This window comes from Xenopus laevis, chromosome 9_10S (genome assembly GCF_017654675.1).
Source record: "Xenopus laevis strain J_2021 chromosome 9_10S, Xenopus_laevis_v10.1, whole genome shotgun sequence".
NCBI classification, from domain to species: domain Eukaryota; kingdom Metazoa; phylum Chordata; class Amphibia; order Anura; family Pipidae; genus Xenopus; species Xenopus laevis.
In genome coordinates this window covers 106,722,152-106,738,327 of record NC_054388.1, presented here as the reverse complement: position 1 = coordinate 106,738,327, position 16,176 = coordinate 106,722,152, and the positions used below count along the sequence as shown (strand labels likewise).

At 41.8% G+C, this 16,176-nt stretch overlaps 1 protein-coding gene across 9 annotated transcripts in view; it reads left to right on the top strand.

Moving 5' to 3' along the window:
- Positions 1-16,176, top strand: part of mprip.S (myosin phosphatase Rho interacting protein S homeolog) — a 106,262-nt gene that overhangs the window by 46,388 nt on the left and 43,698 nt on the right. For all 9 annotated transcript variants that reach the window (XM_041578823.1, XM_041578822.1, XM_041578824.1 and 6 more), the window contains exon 4: positions 13,936-14,084. In XM_041578823.1, coding sequence (XP_041434757.1) covers positions 13,936-14,084 — 149 coding nt within the window. The remainder of the gene's footprint in view (positions 1-13,935; positions 14,085-16,176) is intronic.

The window sequence follows — 16,176 nt, the reverse complement described above, 5'->3', positions numbered from 1 at the left end:
ATGTGAAAAATATGTCATGGCCCTTCCTGATACCTTCTTCTAACCTTGTAATTTACAGTAGGCGGTTCATTATCTTAATAATACATAAGTGATACTCAGCCTTGTGCCTTTATGGGTACATTATCCCTTATAATACACGAGTGATACTCAGAGTTCCCTGTATAACTCAGCCTGCAGCCTTGTGTCTTTATATGGTCACAGAACAACCCCTCAGTGACTTCTAATATCCTTATCATTTACAGTAGGGGGTACATTATCCCTTATAATACATGAGCCATACTCAGAGTTCCCTGTATAACTCAGCCTGCAGCCTTGTGTCTTTATATGGTCACAGAACAACCCCTCAGTGACTTCTAATATCCTTATCATTTACAGTAGGGGGTACATTATCCCTTATAATACATGAGTGATGCTCAGAGTTCCCTGTATAACTCAGCCTGTAGCCTTGTGTCTTTATATGGTCACAGAACACCTCAGTGACTTCTAATATCCTTATCATTTACAGTAGGGGGTACATTATCCCTTATAATACATGAGTGATACTCAGAGTTCCCTGTATAACTCAGCCTGCGCCTTGTGCCTTTATATGGTCACAGAACAACCCCTCAGTGACTTCTAATATCCTTATCATTTACAGTAGGGGGTACATTATCCCTTATAATACATGAGTGATACTCAGAGTTCCCTGTATAACTCAGCCTGCAGCCTTGTGCCTTTATATGATCACAAAACCCTCAGTGACTTCTAATATCCTTATCATTTATAGTAGGGGGTTCCCTGTATGCCTCCCCCTTCATTTTTTCTGCCCTCGTTCACATTAATCTTAGTGATTTACTGAGAACAGACCCAGCTAGAAGGGCTGCCCTGATTGTGTGTAGTTTAAATTCATAGCCCAGCAGCTTGTATTTGTCAGAAGTATCCCCGATTGTTCCGATGATCCAGTAACTTTACCCAAGTGGTCTATTCCAACAGTTCTTGGAAATTCAGAACCATTGCCAGGCTGATTCCCCCCCATAAATATCCGTGTGAATCTGCAGGAGGATTAAGAAATGAAATATGTATGCAGCAGGGATTGGAAACAGATGTGAGCCCTTTTTACTGTCAAACAGGTCAGCTGTTCTTTGCCGAAAAAGGCTGGAAGTGTGGTTTTTTTTTTTTTTAAATATCTTTCCTGGCTTTAAAGTGACGCTAATGGAAAAATGGACAAACAAAACCATGCCCAACTGATATCTGGCTGCGGATCAGTTTGACTGTTTAAAGGGATACTGTCATGGGAAGATGTTTTTTTTCTAAATGCATCCGTTAATAGTGCTGCTCCATCAGTAGCTAGACCTCTGCCTGGGGATGCAACAAATACAAATATGTAGAATAGACTCTGCTCCTGTGAGCAAGAGTATTGGGCACAAGAAACTCTTGGCCTGACACTAATCAGAACAGAGAGAGACCCAGAAAGGAACCAGCTGACCGACGTTTACCCAGAGCCTCTTTAGAGAGAGAAAAGAAACCGTGCATGCATTCCTCAATACAGACAATTAGGGCAGCAAAGCTAACATTTACAGCATGGGTGGGGGAGAATAATGAAATGTCTTTGGCCTCAGTCGAGGAGGCGCCCAAGGGTTTAGATCATGTCAGCAGTAGCAAGGTGTCTATCTTGGGGTGTCCGGAAACCTTTTGAATGTGGCTGCACAGTGACCTCTGACAGTGACAGAACCGTAGCAAGGTATTGTTCCACATGTGTGCTCGGTGTGTACGTTATAAAGTAAAAGTTCACAAGAGGTACATTGATGACATTTTTAGACGGGTTTCTCTAGTTACACACACATACAGTGCGTAGTGATCATTTACACAGTCCTAGCCAAAAGTGCACCCTAAGTCTATTCCATTCATGCCTCCTCCATCCTCTTTACTTTACTAATCCTTCAGTGAAATCTGTCACCAACAAAACCCTCACTCTCCACATTATTATGTTCTATTGCTGACAAGGTATGATGCTCTCGTCTGCTGGGTTTTTTCATCATAGGGTTCATAGAGTCTTGAATTACATACATAATGATTAGGAATCGATTAAAAAGGTAAAGAGGGCCCTGCCCGAAAGAACTTACAATCTTCTGTACTTCATCCCACCCTTTCTGTCTGTGTGCTCACCTCTATTTACTTTAGAGGTGCATTAAATATATAGTCAGCTTCCAAAAGTCAAGATGGCAGCTATGAAAACTAGGAGTGTCTTTTCATAACCGTACAGGAAGGGAGGGTGGGATAAATGTCATGCTAGGTAACTTTTTTAATATCCATTATTAAATATTTTCAGTGGTTTAAGTTTTACTTGTAAAGTTAATTTTGATCGGAAATGTTTTCTTCGGGTGTTTTCTTTGCACTGCTTCTTCTGACTCTTGCAGCAATGTATCAGACGCCAGCTGATTTAACAGAGGAGAACTAGAATGCTACATTGTTTTTAAAGGAGAAGGAAAGCTCCAAGAGAGTTTATTGCCAACAGATTAGCCACAATAGTGCAAGCTAGAACGTTATATTTATTCTGCCGAATGCTTTACCATACCTGAGTAAATAGCTCTAGACACTGTCTCTGTTTGTTTAGGATAGAAGCTGCCATATAAGCTTGGTGTGACATCACTTCCTGCCTGAGTCTCTCCCTGCTCACATACAGCTCTGAGCTCAGATTACAGCAGGGATGGGATGAGGGAGGGGGAAAGGAGCAAACTGAGCATGCTCAAGCCCTAGCCCTGGAAGTTTAAGGTGAAAACAGAAAGTCTGATACAGAAGCCCATGAGTACACAATAAAAGGAAAGAAATGTGGTGTTTCTTTTGACGGAGGACTCAGAGCAGCATTACTTTGAGGGATTACTGGTGTATTTATATAGACCTTTCTGATAAAGCTTACTTAATTTTAGCCTTTCCTTCTCCTTTAAGAGTCAGAACCAGAAGACTGAAAAGGATGAACACCTGCATATACTGCTTTCAGGGTCATTTAGATGAAACATTAACTTGACTTTTTTCCCCTAGCAGTGGTGCAATATTTAAATCTTCCCCCTTCCTGCTTATAAACTCTGCCCATGTCTTAAAATTTATTGCAAGGCTTTCATCAAGCTGACACCTTTCCCTTAGCACACAGCTAAATCTCTCAAGTGTTTCTGCAAACTTTCCTGGCACTGGAGATTAGAACCCGTAAGTGATGGAGAGGCTTCTGGGGGTACGGTTTGGATTTTCTAGAAAGTGGCCGTGTGATTGAGCAGAAAGCCGCGTCTGCAGGATAAATCCGCTCTCTCTCTGAATAGCCATATAAGGACATGGACAGACCCCTTTCTGCTGGTGGAATCCGACTGTTTTTTTTTTTTTTTTTAAGAAAAGCAGACGGATTAGTTATTTTGGGTATTGGGTCATATTCAATTACACCCTCCTTAAGGGAATTTTTTGTTTAGGGATATACATGTATATATGTTAGAAAATAACCCTTTCCTAAAAATGCAATAGGCTTTACTTCTTTAAAGGGGATATAAACCCCAAAAATAAAATGTTGCCTAAAGAAAGATAATGGCAATCTACGCAGCTTTCCAATTTACACTCATAAAAAATAATTTTCCATATTTCTGTGTATTTAACTGTAAGCATTATTTTGCTGTCCCGTATTGAGCACAGCGTAGGCCAGCTTTGCACGCTTCTTCACACGTTTGCAGAATCAGCTGGATTCTGATACATTGCTTCAAAAGCCAGAACCCCCAGTGCAAAGCAACAGACACACTGCTTTAAATAGTAATTACAATTTATTTTAAAGCTTAAATTTTTTCCTTTCCTGCCTACCCACCCGTCGGTTCAGAACTTGGTACTGCTGTACTTTGACCCTCCTGCTCTTCCGGCTATACATAAGCCAGCATGAGCTTATACATAAGCTTGGTTGGGGCATTGATCTGATAGTTTGGTAAACCTGTCTTCCAGTCTTAGTTTTGTACACCAACTGCCAAAAAGCTGTGCATGGGATGGGAGCTGTTCATTCTGCAGCTCTCCCAAGTTAAAATGTATACATACATCTAGTTGCTATGGTCCTGCTCAGCTTAGCAATTTGGCACTGATTTGAATGGTAGATGAGAGGATCTGATTAGAAAGATATTACTTATGGTTTATTTAATTCCACCAGTTCATGTTAAGGGAAACTGCGACTATAATATATAAAATCGATGAAATTGTAAGATCTATTTATTGTCTTTTTTGGAACTCCTAATTATGAGGTGATCTCATCATTTCCAGTTTCTTTTTGTTTGTTTTTTTTTTGAGCTGCTCCTTCTAGAACTGAATATCTAAAATAACTTTCTTCCCTTCCGACGCCTCCTTGCACTTCCTGTCTCATGTTGCTTCGTCCTCCGGCTGCCTGCGGAGGTGCAATTACCCATAATCCCGAGAGAAATCACAGGTGACTGTCACATAAGTAGAATGCCCCGCGCCTCATTTCCTTTAACACTCTATTTCCTCCCACAAACGACTACTTAGGTGAATGGAATTACCAGGCCTTCGTGACCAACTCTCTTCTTCTCCTGAAGATCTGGAACGTACAAATTGTGGTCATAGGTGTCATTCCATATTGATCTCTCCTCGTGAGAACCTCTCATTTCTGCTGTCGGCTCTAGTTTTTCAGGATATATGAACAGCAGCCACAGACATGTCAGCTCACACGTTTCGAAAGTCATCTTGTTTTTGCCCCGCCCCTTACCCCAGTCACCCATAGTACCAGGCTCCCGTTCCCTATAATTTGCACCCAAAGGAATTCTAATCCTGCAGATAATAAATAGATCCGATCTAACAGCCCATGTGTAATAGGAAAAACTAAATATTGAGTGTGATTTTGGATAATCCTAAACTGAAGCGCTGCCATTTTAAAGTAGAAGGAAGTTAGAAACCCCCTAGTCATTGTATTTACTTACCTGACACCCTGGGGTTGGTGCTCCTATCAGCAGGAACCTACACTGGCCCGGGCGTTCTGTACCACTAAACAATCATCTTCTTCTGTTTTAAAATTTACCGGGCGGACGCATGCGCGGTAGAATGAAATAGCTGTCTTTTTCGTTAAAGGACCAGTAACATTTTTTTAAAAAAATTTAAAAGTATACATAAAAAAAAAAACACCAAGACAAATTAAACTTTAAAATCACAAAGCCTTTATTAAGAAATAACTTACTGAAACGCCGCTTCTGCTCCTCTTCAGAAAAGTCGTCCCGGAGACGATCCATCGTGCGGCGCTCGTTTTCTCCTCCCTGGCTATCGTCTATAAGGAAGGCAGGGAGGAGAAATTGAGCGCTGCACCGTGGATCCCCCAATCGCTTTTTGAAGAGCTATTGGGGAGAGTTTTTTCTTAATGAAGAATTTGAGATTTTAAAGTTTAATTTGTCGTGGTGGTTTTTTTTCGATGTATACGAACGATTTTTTTGTAAAAAGTTTTTTGCTGTTACTGGTCCTTTAAAGTTCAGATTTTTGGGCTGCTGAGCATGTGCAGCTGCGAGAAGACAGAATGCAGGAAGACGATCGCTCCGTGGAAGAACCCTGGGCTGGTGCAGTTTTCTGTTAATAGGAGCACCACCCCGGGGTGTCAGGTAAGTAAATACAATCACTTGGGGTTCCTAACATTTGGCAAGTGTAACACTCCTCCCTTAATTACTAAAATCTCGTGTTCGTATTAAGCCGGTCCTCACACACGCACAACAAGGCCAAGAGCGCCCTCCATTTTAGGTTACATCCTCCAATGAATGCACAGAAGCGGCTCTTTTACTCCCACACTTATTTTTGCATTACTTCCTGTCAGGTGATAGAGAGGGAGCACACACAACCTCACAAAATGGTGGCTCAAGGGAAAAGATATACATATTTATGGATATGTGCGTGCGCCAGTTTGATAAGATTACTTAATTGATCGCTTGTTAGAATATTAATGATGTGTTGGTTAGGTTTTCAGTCAAAATCAATAAAAGCGCCTGTAATTACCTCAGATGCAAGCAGGACCTTCTGGCTTGGTTTCTGTGGCGTTTGTGTCAGCCTCTGTGAATCAACCCTTTATCAGGGATAGAAAATAAAAGCTCTGCTTACGATTGTGGCAGCAGAATCAGGATGGGAGGTGTAGTTCTAACACAGCCGGAGGGCCACAACTTTTATGTGCTGAACCTGGAACTGTAGTCAGATGATGGATTTGCCCAGGTTTTCCTATTGTGTTGCATTGTTCTGAGGTAAGAAGAGCCAAGACTAAATGTGGGGTGTAGAACTAGTTTAGACCCATTAAAGGAGAAGGAAAGGTTAAAACTAAGTAAGCCTTATCAGAAAGGTCTATATAAATACACCAGTAAATCAAACCCTCAAAGTAATGCTGCTCTGAGTCCTCTGTCAAAAGAAACACCACATTTCTTTCCTTCTATTGTGTACTCTTGGGCTTCTGTATCAGACTTCCTGCCTTCAGCTAAAACCTCTTTGCCCCGGGCGTGAGCATGCTCAGTTTGCTCCTCTTCCCCCTCCCCTTCTCTGTTGTAATCTGAGCCCAGAGCTATGAGTGAGCAGGGAAGAGACTTGGGCAGGAAGTGATGTCCCACCAAGCTAATATGGCAGCTGCTATGCTAAACTAACCGAGAGCTTCTAGAGCCGTTTCCTCAGGTGTGGTAAAACATTCTACAGAATAACTATAGTGTTATAGCTTGCACCATTGTGGCTAATCTATTGGCAATAAAATGCCTTCGTAGCTTTCCTTCTCCTTTAAAGCTGAATGCCATTGCTTTACATGGAACAGTGAGTACCACAATGTCTCCTTCCACCAGCCTCTACTTTGGAATTTTTGCTGAGTTGTTGGTGTGGAATTTGCCTCCTCCTTGAACACAGTGAAAGGGAATTGGCAGCTGTGCCAGGAGCAAGCTATTGTCTGGGTGCCTTGGTCATGGCTTTGTTTTGGCTCGGGATGGAAACTCTAAATAATAAATGTTTTAGCTTTTCTTTGTATTTCCGTCAGCAACCGCTTAGCCTGTGAATAAGGACCACAAGTACTAGGAATGACCTGTCTTAAACATTGCCTTTCTTTTATGAGCTTTGTGGCATGAAAGAGTGGCTGAAGTGGGACTTCTCTCCTTTAAAGGAAGCCATCAATTTAAATGTAAAAAGCAAAAATGTTTAGCCGTGCCCTAACTCCCAGCAGTCTGCCCACAAACGGGTCCAGTTTACTGTAAGCCCCACAGGTTTTTTTTTTTCTGCAGTTTGGAATGGCCCCCTTAAAGGGATACGGTCATGGGACTTTTTTTTATTTTCAAATGCATCAGTTAATAGTGCTGCTCCAACAGAATTCTGCACTGAAGTCCATTTCTCAAAAGAGCAAACAGATTTTTTTTTACATTTAATTTTGCTAGACATATTGTCAGTTTCCCAGCTGCCCTTAGTCATGTGACTGGTGCTCTGATGAACTTCCAGTCACTCTTTACTGCTGTACTGCAAGTTAGAGTACCACCCCCCTCCCTTTCTCCCCCGGCAGCCTGATAACCACACAATGGGAAAATAACCAGATAGCAGCTCCCTTAGACAAGATAACAACTGCCTGGTAGATAAAAAAAACAACACTCAATAGTAAAATCCCAAGTCCTACTGAGACACATTCAGTTACATTGAGTAGGAGAAACAACAGCCTGCCAGAAAGCAGTTCCATCCTAAAGTGCTGGCTCTTTCTGAAAGCACATGACCAGGCAAAATGACCTGAGATGCACCTACACACCTATATTACAACTAAAAAAAATACACTTGCTGAAATTTTTTTTGTAGAGTGAATTATTTGCAGTGTAAACAGTGTAATTAAGAAATAAAAAAAAACTGACTGAAACTTTAAATTAGAACCATTGAGAATTATGGATTGCTGGGAACCCACCCCAGTTGTCCGTTCCTGTCGACAAGCTGACATTTAAAAACAAAGCTAATTTACATCCGGTTTGATATGTGGCATTACCCAAATGCTTGATCACATGTCAGCACTTCTGAAAGCTGTGTAGCCTTAAGCCTTTCCCTTTAATTTCAATACATCATTCTTGTTCCAAATCTATTTTTGTACATCTCGCTGCCAAAAATATATCTCGTTGTGAGCTATAAAAACGATAGGTGTGCGTGGAATCCTGTCATTTAGATCTGCTGGCACTCACTGCTCGTTGTGACTCAGTACTAATCTCAGGCAAAGTTCATGTTAAACACGTACACCTCAGGGGAGCAAATAGTGCTACACCCCAAGTTTGGAGGAAAAGGAGGGCAGACTAACTCTCATGGGATTGCAGAATACTTGGTTGAATGTGGCTGATATATCCACAGATGGTCAGGCAACGGGGAAAGCATAGGACAAAGTGCTTGACCAAATCTATATCCAACTTTACTAGCCCTTTAAAGGCAATATGTGTTCATTGGTAATCGTGGGAAGTTTTGTCCCCAGTCGACTGAAGTGAAAACATGCTAAAAGCAAACATTTGATTGGTTGTTAAGTGCCACAAGACCACGGCAAACTCTTGTGCAGTTTATAGTTCCTTCTTATTTTATTCCAGTAAAAGTTTTCATCCGTGGGAGAGAGGGAAAAGGAAACCCAAACAGCCCTCTGTGGTTAATTTCATGGAGTGGGATTTCAGACTCCTGAACGGGTTTAGCTTCCATCTGTTGCAATTTGCTAATTCCCCAGGTCCGGAGTATATATTTCACGCTCTTATAAATGACACCTGTTGCTCTCGGGGCCACCGTAAACACTGCCCACGTGACTCTGTGTTTGGATCAGTGTGAGTCCCCTTACACCCCTCCTTCCCCAGTAAAAGTCGGCACTGTATATTTGTTTTTCATTTTTGCTGTGAGATTTTTCTGTGTGTTTAATCCTCCGCGGAGCCCTGGGCTTTACACTTGAGCACGGATTTGCACTGACGTCAGCAAAGGTTCTGCTCGCTTACATTGAGTAACAGCCACCGGGGTTTAAAGCACATCCCTGTCTGTTTATTGTTTATTGTTCCGGCCAAAACTGTTTTGGGGTTTTATTTTTTGTGCATAATGAAAAAAAAAATGCAATTGCTATTGAAAACAGTATTTGTTTAATGCTTCCCGTTCACGGACTCTTGCTAAATTGTTTCAGGAGTCAGAACCAGCAGTGCATAGAATAGAAACACATACTGATTTTAATAGCAATTCCATTAATGAATACCTTCTCCACCATTGCAAAATAACTGGAGTTGCCCTTTTAATGCCACTGAATTTTCCCTCATCTCAATAACCATCGAATAGATGGCAGAAATATTACAGGATATTTCCCCTATTACCTTATTTTCCCCCCCTTGCCTTCACTGTTCCTTTTGTTTCCCGTCTGTCCTCTCATTTCATGCTTTGCCCCCTCCTCCTCCTCCATCCTTTGTGCTGGGAAAATTTTAGGCAGCCGTGCCATGTCCTGTAACCAACAACCCCTGCGCTCACTTTCATCTGCCTTTCTCCAAGGCTTGCAGGAAGGATTACAATAATGTGAGCTTTGTTTGCTGTGGGCCCCCTCCCATCCTGCCAGTTGGCACGGCTCTTGCCCTGGGCCTTTCCCCCTGCTGAACGCAACTGCCAAGTGCAGGTCTCCTTCTGAAGTAAATATTGGTGTGTGAGCAGATGCTCATCTTTGTTGCTGTGTATGTGTGAAATGAAGAGCCCCGGCCTAGCTGCTTTATACACATAACAGCCTACAAATGACCTTTAGCTTATGTGCTGTGTATCGGCAGCCGTACCTAGGATTCACTGACCTGTGGGCCGTTGCCCCATGTATCAAACAAACTCACCGCATATGGCTGAACCAAAGCAACCTGCTAGTCAAGTCTTAGGTCGAACATATGCAGTTCTTTTGTTTGGTTTCCCCTCTGTAATTTGCTACAAGAACCGCTTTTTTTATTTATTTATTTTTTTTTTGGTGGGAAAATATTCTTACTAATATACATTCATTATCTATTCTCACTGGTTTTGATGTAATGTAATTACAGAACCAACAGTGCAGAAAATATTTTTTGAATGATTGTTCCCCTTTAAATACTTTTTATAGAGGAATGTGAGTGTCATTTCTTTATTGTCTGTTTTGAATATACACTTATAGTTATATGCAATGTTCTGACTGTTTCTTCATACACCCCACCCTCGCTGTTTGCTGCCCTTATTACCCCACATATTGTGTCTCTCTACATAGGAGAGATTATCATTTGTGCCAGGAACCTGCCTTGTAGGTACAAGAAACATGACAATTGATAGCTTTCATAAGTATCTAATGTACCTACTGCTAAGTGCATAGGACTCTGAGTATCACTCGTGTATTATAAGGATAATGTACCCCCTACTGTAAATGATAAGGATATTAGAAGTCACTGAGGGGTTGTTCTGTGACCATATAAAGGCACAAGGCTGCAGGCTGAGTTATACAGGGAACTCTGAGTATCACTCATGTATTATATGGGATAATGTACCCCCTACTGTAAATGATAAGGATATTAGAAGTCACTGAGGGGTTGTTCTGTGACCATATAAAGACACAAGGCTGCAGGCTGAGTTATACAGGGAACTCGGAGTATCACTCATGTATTATAAGGATAATGTACCCCCTACTGTAAATAAGGATATTAGAAGTCACTGAGGGTTTGTTCTGTGACCATATAAAGACACAAGGCTGCAGGCTGAGTTATACAGGGAACTCTGAGCATCACTCATGTATTATAAGGATAACGTACCCCCTACTGTAAATTATAAGGATATTAGAAGTCACTGAGGGATTGTTCTGTGACCATATAAAGGCACAAGGCTGCAGGCTGAGTTATACAGGGAACTCTGAGTATCACTCATGTATTATAAGGGATAATGTACCCCCTACTGTAAATGATAAGGATATTAGAAGTCACTGAGGGGTTGTTCTGTGACCATATAAAGACACAAGGCTGCAGGCTGAGTTATACAGGGAACTCTGAGTATCACACATGTATTATAAGGGATAATGTACCCCCTACTGTAAATGATAAGGATATTCGAAGTGTATGAGAGGTTTTGTGACCATTTTAAAGTCTGAGGACTTTTCTACACAGTGAGAAGCAGGCTGCAGCATGTGCTGTACCAAGTGGATCTATTCTGTTAATAAAATCATTTGTGCTTCCTGGGCTCCGTGTCTTCCCATTGGCCTCACATAATCAGACAGGGCTGTACCATCCCTGGGGAAGTGACTCCCCTTTGCTTAGGTGCCTGACAGGGAGGGGAGAGGCAGCGGCAGACGGAGGGAAACCTCACTTGACATTTACATGTTTTGTTTTTATTTTTGGTTCTGAGCTAAAGAGCAAAACATCTAAGTCTCTATTCTAATCATAAAAATCAACTTTACAGTAGTTTAACCCTTTTAGATGATTACCCAGGTTTTACCTCACTCACGGTCTCGGGTGCCCTATTGATTGTGTGAAGGGCCCACGCCTGGTGCAGACTGAGGATGCTGGAATGCGTTGTCCCATCTATCACCACCAGCATACTACTAAACATTTATGATCAGCAGCAGAATGAACGATCACAGGACTATATAGAATAGAGACGATACAAAACAGGTTGGCTCCTGGGTGCGTTGTGATTGGCTGACAGATACACAGATGCATTGTGTGGTTTATAGAGGAGGCACCTCTGGTTTCATGATCACTTGCAGACCCCATCCCTTTCAAAAGAATACTAATGCAGTAATCCCTTATGTTAGAGACCCCTATGCAGCTTCATGCAGGCCTGGACTGAGAATTAAAATAGGCCCTGGCATTTCAGGTACACAGTGGCCCAATCAACCCACATAGAGGCCCAAACAGCCCCCTAAATACTGAATTTCTATGGCACCTTATAGCAGCCCCTCTGGCATTTGCCAGAACCCACAGATTGCCAGTCCGGGCCTGGCTTCATGGGTTCTGTTTCCTCCTATAGTAAAGCTCTGCTCCCTTAGCGCCTGATTATTATTATTATTATTATGATCACTTAACATGTATGCACAGATCTCGTAGCAGCCCTGTGGGAACATATCGGGATTATACAGGCAATTATGGGCCGGTTAGGACGGCTCCATCAGATAAATAAAGGCTACAGTAGGTACAGCCGCCGCAGTAGGAAGCTCATGCACTTCAAAGCTCTTGGTGTTGACAGGGGTGTAAAAATAATCCCTTTATGTTGCGGGTCGCTCTGTCGTCAGATGCAGGAAGCACGGCTGATCATGCCAGATCCTCTTTTGAGACGGCCGACTTTAGCTTTCAAAGCAATCCTACACCTCGTAGACACATCTGACTATTAACTGCTTTTTCCTCTTCCTCTTAAATAAATACGGAAACCCTCATTTCCACATTGGTTTCCTTTTTCCGCCATCACTGGCCAGACTGCAGAGCTTTCCCCTGAATAGCAGCCTCTGTTTGTGTGTAGTGATCCGGGTTCCATTCCAAAGCCGCAAAGTCTCTTCAAATTAAGTCCCTTTAAATATTGAAGGCAGCCAGTTGCCTACCAGCACCGCAACTCATTTTGGCAATGATTTTTTATGATAATCGGCTTTGATTGTTGCCCTTCCTTCCCTGAAGATGCTTTGATGATGTTTCTTCCCATTTTGGTAACAGACTAACTATACAGAAATTACACAACATTAAGGTACCTCCCTAAGTCTGTCTTGAGGATATTTGGTATTCTAGTTCTGCAACACCTTTATTATTATTATTATTATTATTATTATTATTATTATTATTATTATTATGCAGCGCTATCCTAAATATTTGTGCTACCAAGGTGTACTGGAAATATTTACATTATACATTATTTTGTTTGGATCAGTATTGCTCCCCTTTAACCTCCTTGCTTGTAGCTGTGGATAAGAAAAGTTCTTGCAATTCTTTGCATTGTAAGCGTTGGGGGCTTAAGCTAGAATCCTGCGCAGAATCAATTTCTATGATCCGAACCGCAACCCGCATATTTACACGCTATGATATGATACCCGACCCCGACCCGCAACCTGCTGACCACCATCAAACAGGAAGTGATGTTGCTGCAAACTGGAAGTGACCTCATCAAAAGTGTGCGGGGACAGAAAAAAAGTTTTGTAAAATTTTAAAAGGACTATAATATAGACAATATAACATAAGAAATTTAGATGAGACCTGCAGGTCCGCATCTATACCCACACCTGAAAATCCTACCCTCATTCCGCAGGGTACCCACTTTTTTTGTGTGAACCCGATCCGCTGCCGCAGGCCTGGACTGATATTGAAAACAAGCCCTGCATTTCAGGTACACAGAGGCCCAAACAGGCCACACAGCAACCTACCAGCCCAATATATAGTGTCTATAGCAACTTACAGCAGCCCCTCTGGCATTTGCCAGAACCCAGAGATTGCCAGCATAATCATACCTCACAACTGTCCCGTTATTCACAGGACAGTTCCGAATTTGACCTTTCAACCAGCAGTCCCGGATTGTTACTGAAATGTCCCGACTTTCTCTTTGATCTCTCCTGCACGCAACATCCAAAAAAAGATACAACGTTTCTAAAATGTAATAGGCTTTTGGCAGAGAGCCCAGGATACATGGCAGGTGCACTTGGATACTTTTGTAACAATTTATGATAAGCAAAGAAACAATTGTAACTATTTAAGATAAGCAGGTATCTTGGGGAAACTGTGACTTGCAGTTTAAAGAGCAATTCACCTTCATTCGCAAAACTGTAATAACACAAAAATCACAGAAATGTGTTCAAACTTTCATAACCTGCAAAATTTTCTATGAACATGGTAATTAGGGGGTGTGGCTACAAAAGAGGCGTGGTCAAAACATGGTCTCACTCCACGCAGCACATATTTTTGTCCCTCTTTCTATTTCCAAAATGTTGGGAGGTATGGCATAAGTACTGTTTTTATGCACTGTGTACATCTATTTTTTGTTTTTTTGCAGCCCACCACGCTCCCCCAGGGAACAATAAACATGAACCAGTGCACCGATGTCATCGATGGGGAGAACCGCACGGGGCAGAAGTTCTCGCTTTGCATCCTCACACCAGAGGAACATTTTATCCGGGCCGAGAACAAAGAAATTATCAATGGGTGAGTGCCTGTGTGTACGGCTGTTGTTTGTATGATGTAACCAGTTCAGTGTGCACAGTGCCCGGCAGCTGCAGATAAAGGCTAACAACACAAGCTCATATTTCATACACAAAAAGAAAACCGCCTCTAATGTCTTAATTCGTTTCAATTTGTAAAGGTTTAATCCAATCTGCTAACTAGTGATGGGCAAATCTGACGTGTTTCACTTGGCTGAAAATTTGTGAAACGGTGAGAAATTCCCCAAATGCAGCGAAGCCTATGATGCACAACAATTTTTTTTCGCCCATTGGGTGTCACTATGGGCATCTTTTTCAAGGTGAACCCTGGTAAAAAATTTCGCTCATCACTAGTGATAACCCACAGCGTTGCCAGTGGGTACTTTTAGAGAGATACCCACTCAATGATGGACATCAAGGGCCCACTCTAGCGTCTAGAGTGAGTCTAACCCATGATCAGTAAAGTGGCGTTAAAGGAAAACTATACCCCTCCCCCCCAAGCAATGGTGGTCTTTAAAAAAAAAGATATAAAACAGCTGATGTGTAAAACCCAGCTTCATGTAAATCATTTTAATAATAATATGCTTTTTAGTAGTATGTGCCATTGGGTAATCATAAATAGAAAATTGTCATTTTAAAAAAAATAAGGGCCGCCCCCCTGAGATCGTAGGATTCACGGTGCACACAAACATACCAAACAAACATACTTGTTAGGTCACATGAGCCAATTAACATAATTGTGACTTTTGCTTCAACACTTCTTCCTGTTACAGTTAGAGCTGCAGTATTTCTGGTCAGCTGATCTCTGAGACAGCACACAGACCATCACAAAATGGGGGTTCAAGGCAGGAGATGTAAAAGGGCAATATATATATATATATATATATATATATATATATATATATATATATATATATATAATATATATATATATATATATATATATTTATTTATAAATATAATATATATTAATTTAATATAAACTAATGGGTTGCTTAAGTATAGTTTTCCTTTACAGCACATTGTAAAGTGAGGCTTGCTCATTCTATCTGTTCTCTGTCAAACTGTCGCCTTCTAAGTGTTTAACAACTACAACTCCCAGCATTCTCGGAAAGCTTCAGGCAGTGGATACTTCTCTGTGCTTCCCCCTACTCCTCTCTATAGTCTCTCTCTTTCCACTTAGTGTTTGTGTTTGCAATGCTTCACTGTGCGTTGTGTAAACTCTGCACTGCTCTCTTAGCTCTGGCGGATGTTCTCTGTGTATTTCTATCTGCATGCACTTAGCTGCCTCTTCTTCCTCGTACTCTTGAGGTATTTCTGCACCGAACATATGTTCATGATGTTATTAAAGGTGAGGCATTTCCAAAACCTCCACTATGGCACTTCCTAACTCTGCCATATAGGAGAGACCAAGATAATTATGCTCCAATGAGAATCCTGCACTTCTTCATCCACCTTAACTAACCGTGAGATTCCAGGGCAGTTTTTACTTGCTGTTATTACATTGTCATCCATCAAAAAGGGGGTGGATAAAGTGCTGTTCATGTGTTCAGTACCCAAAATGCTTCCAGCTTTAATCATATGACCAAAGCACAGGGAGCAGGCTGTACTAGAAGCAAAGACCATCCTCACTAACGGATCTTCTTGCATTGACCCAAGTTGGGGAACAATTAATGTTGTTGCTTTAGGGTCAGGGCACACAGGCAAATTCTGGGAGTAATCTAGTAGCCCGGCGACAAATCTCCTCTTCTTCAGGGCTATTACTTATCTCCCCAACCTTCCCGCTGGCTAAAATGTAAATCTCCTGCAGGTTGGCACTCTGAGCGATTTGTTTTCCGAGGTCGCCTCAAAGTTGCCTGTGATTTACTTCCTAGCAGCATGAAGGCAGGGGAGGCACTTTGGGGAGATTAGTCGCCCCGAAGAAGAGGAGATTTGTAGCTGGGCGACTAATCTCCCCGAATTTGCCTGTGTGCCCTGACCCTTAAAGTCGCTAACATTCATATCAGGCTTTGTCCCCCTTAGAAATATGTTGGGGGGGGGGGAGTCTAGCAGAGATGATAGATGAAGTGGATTTTTACTTATTTGAACCTGATGTT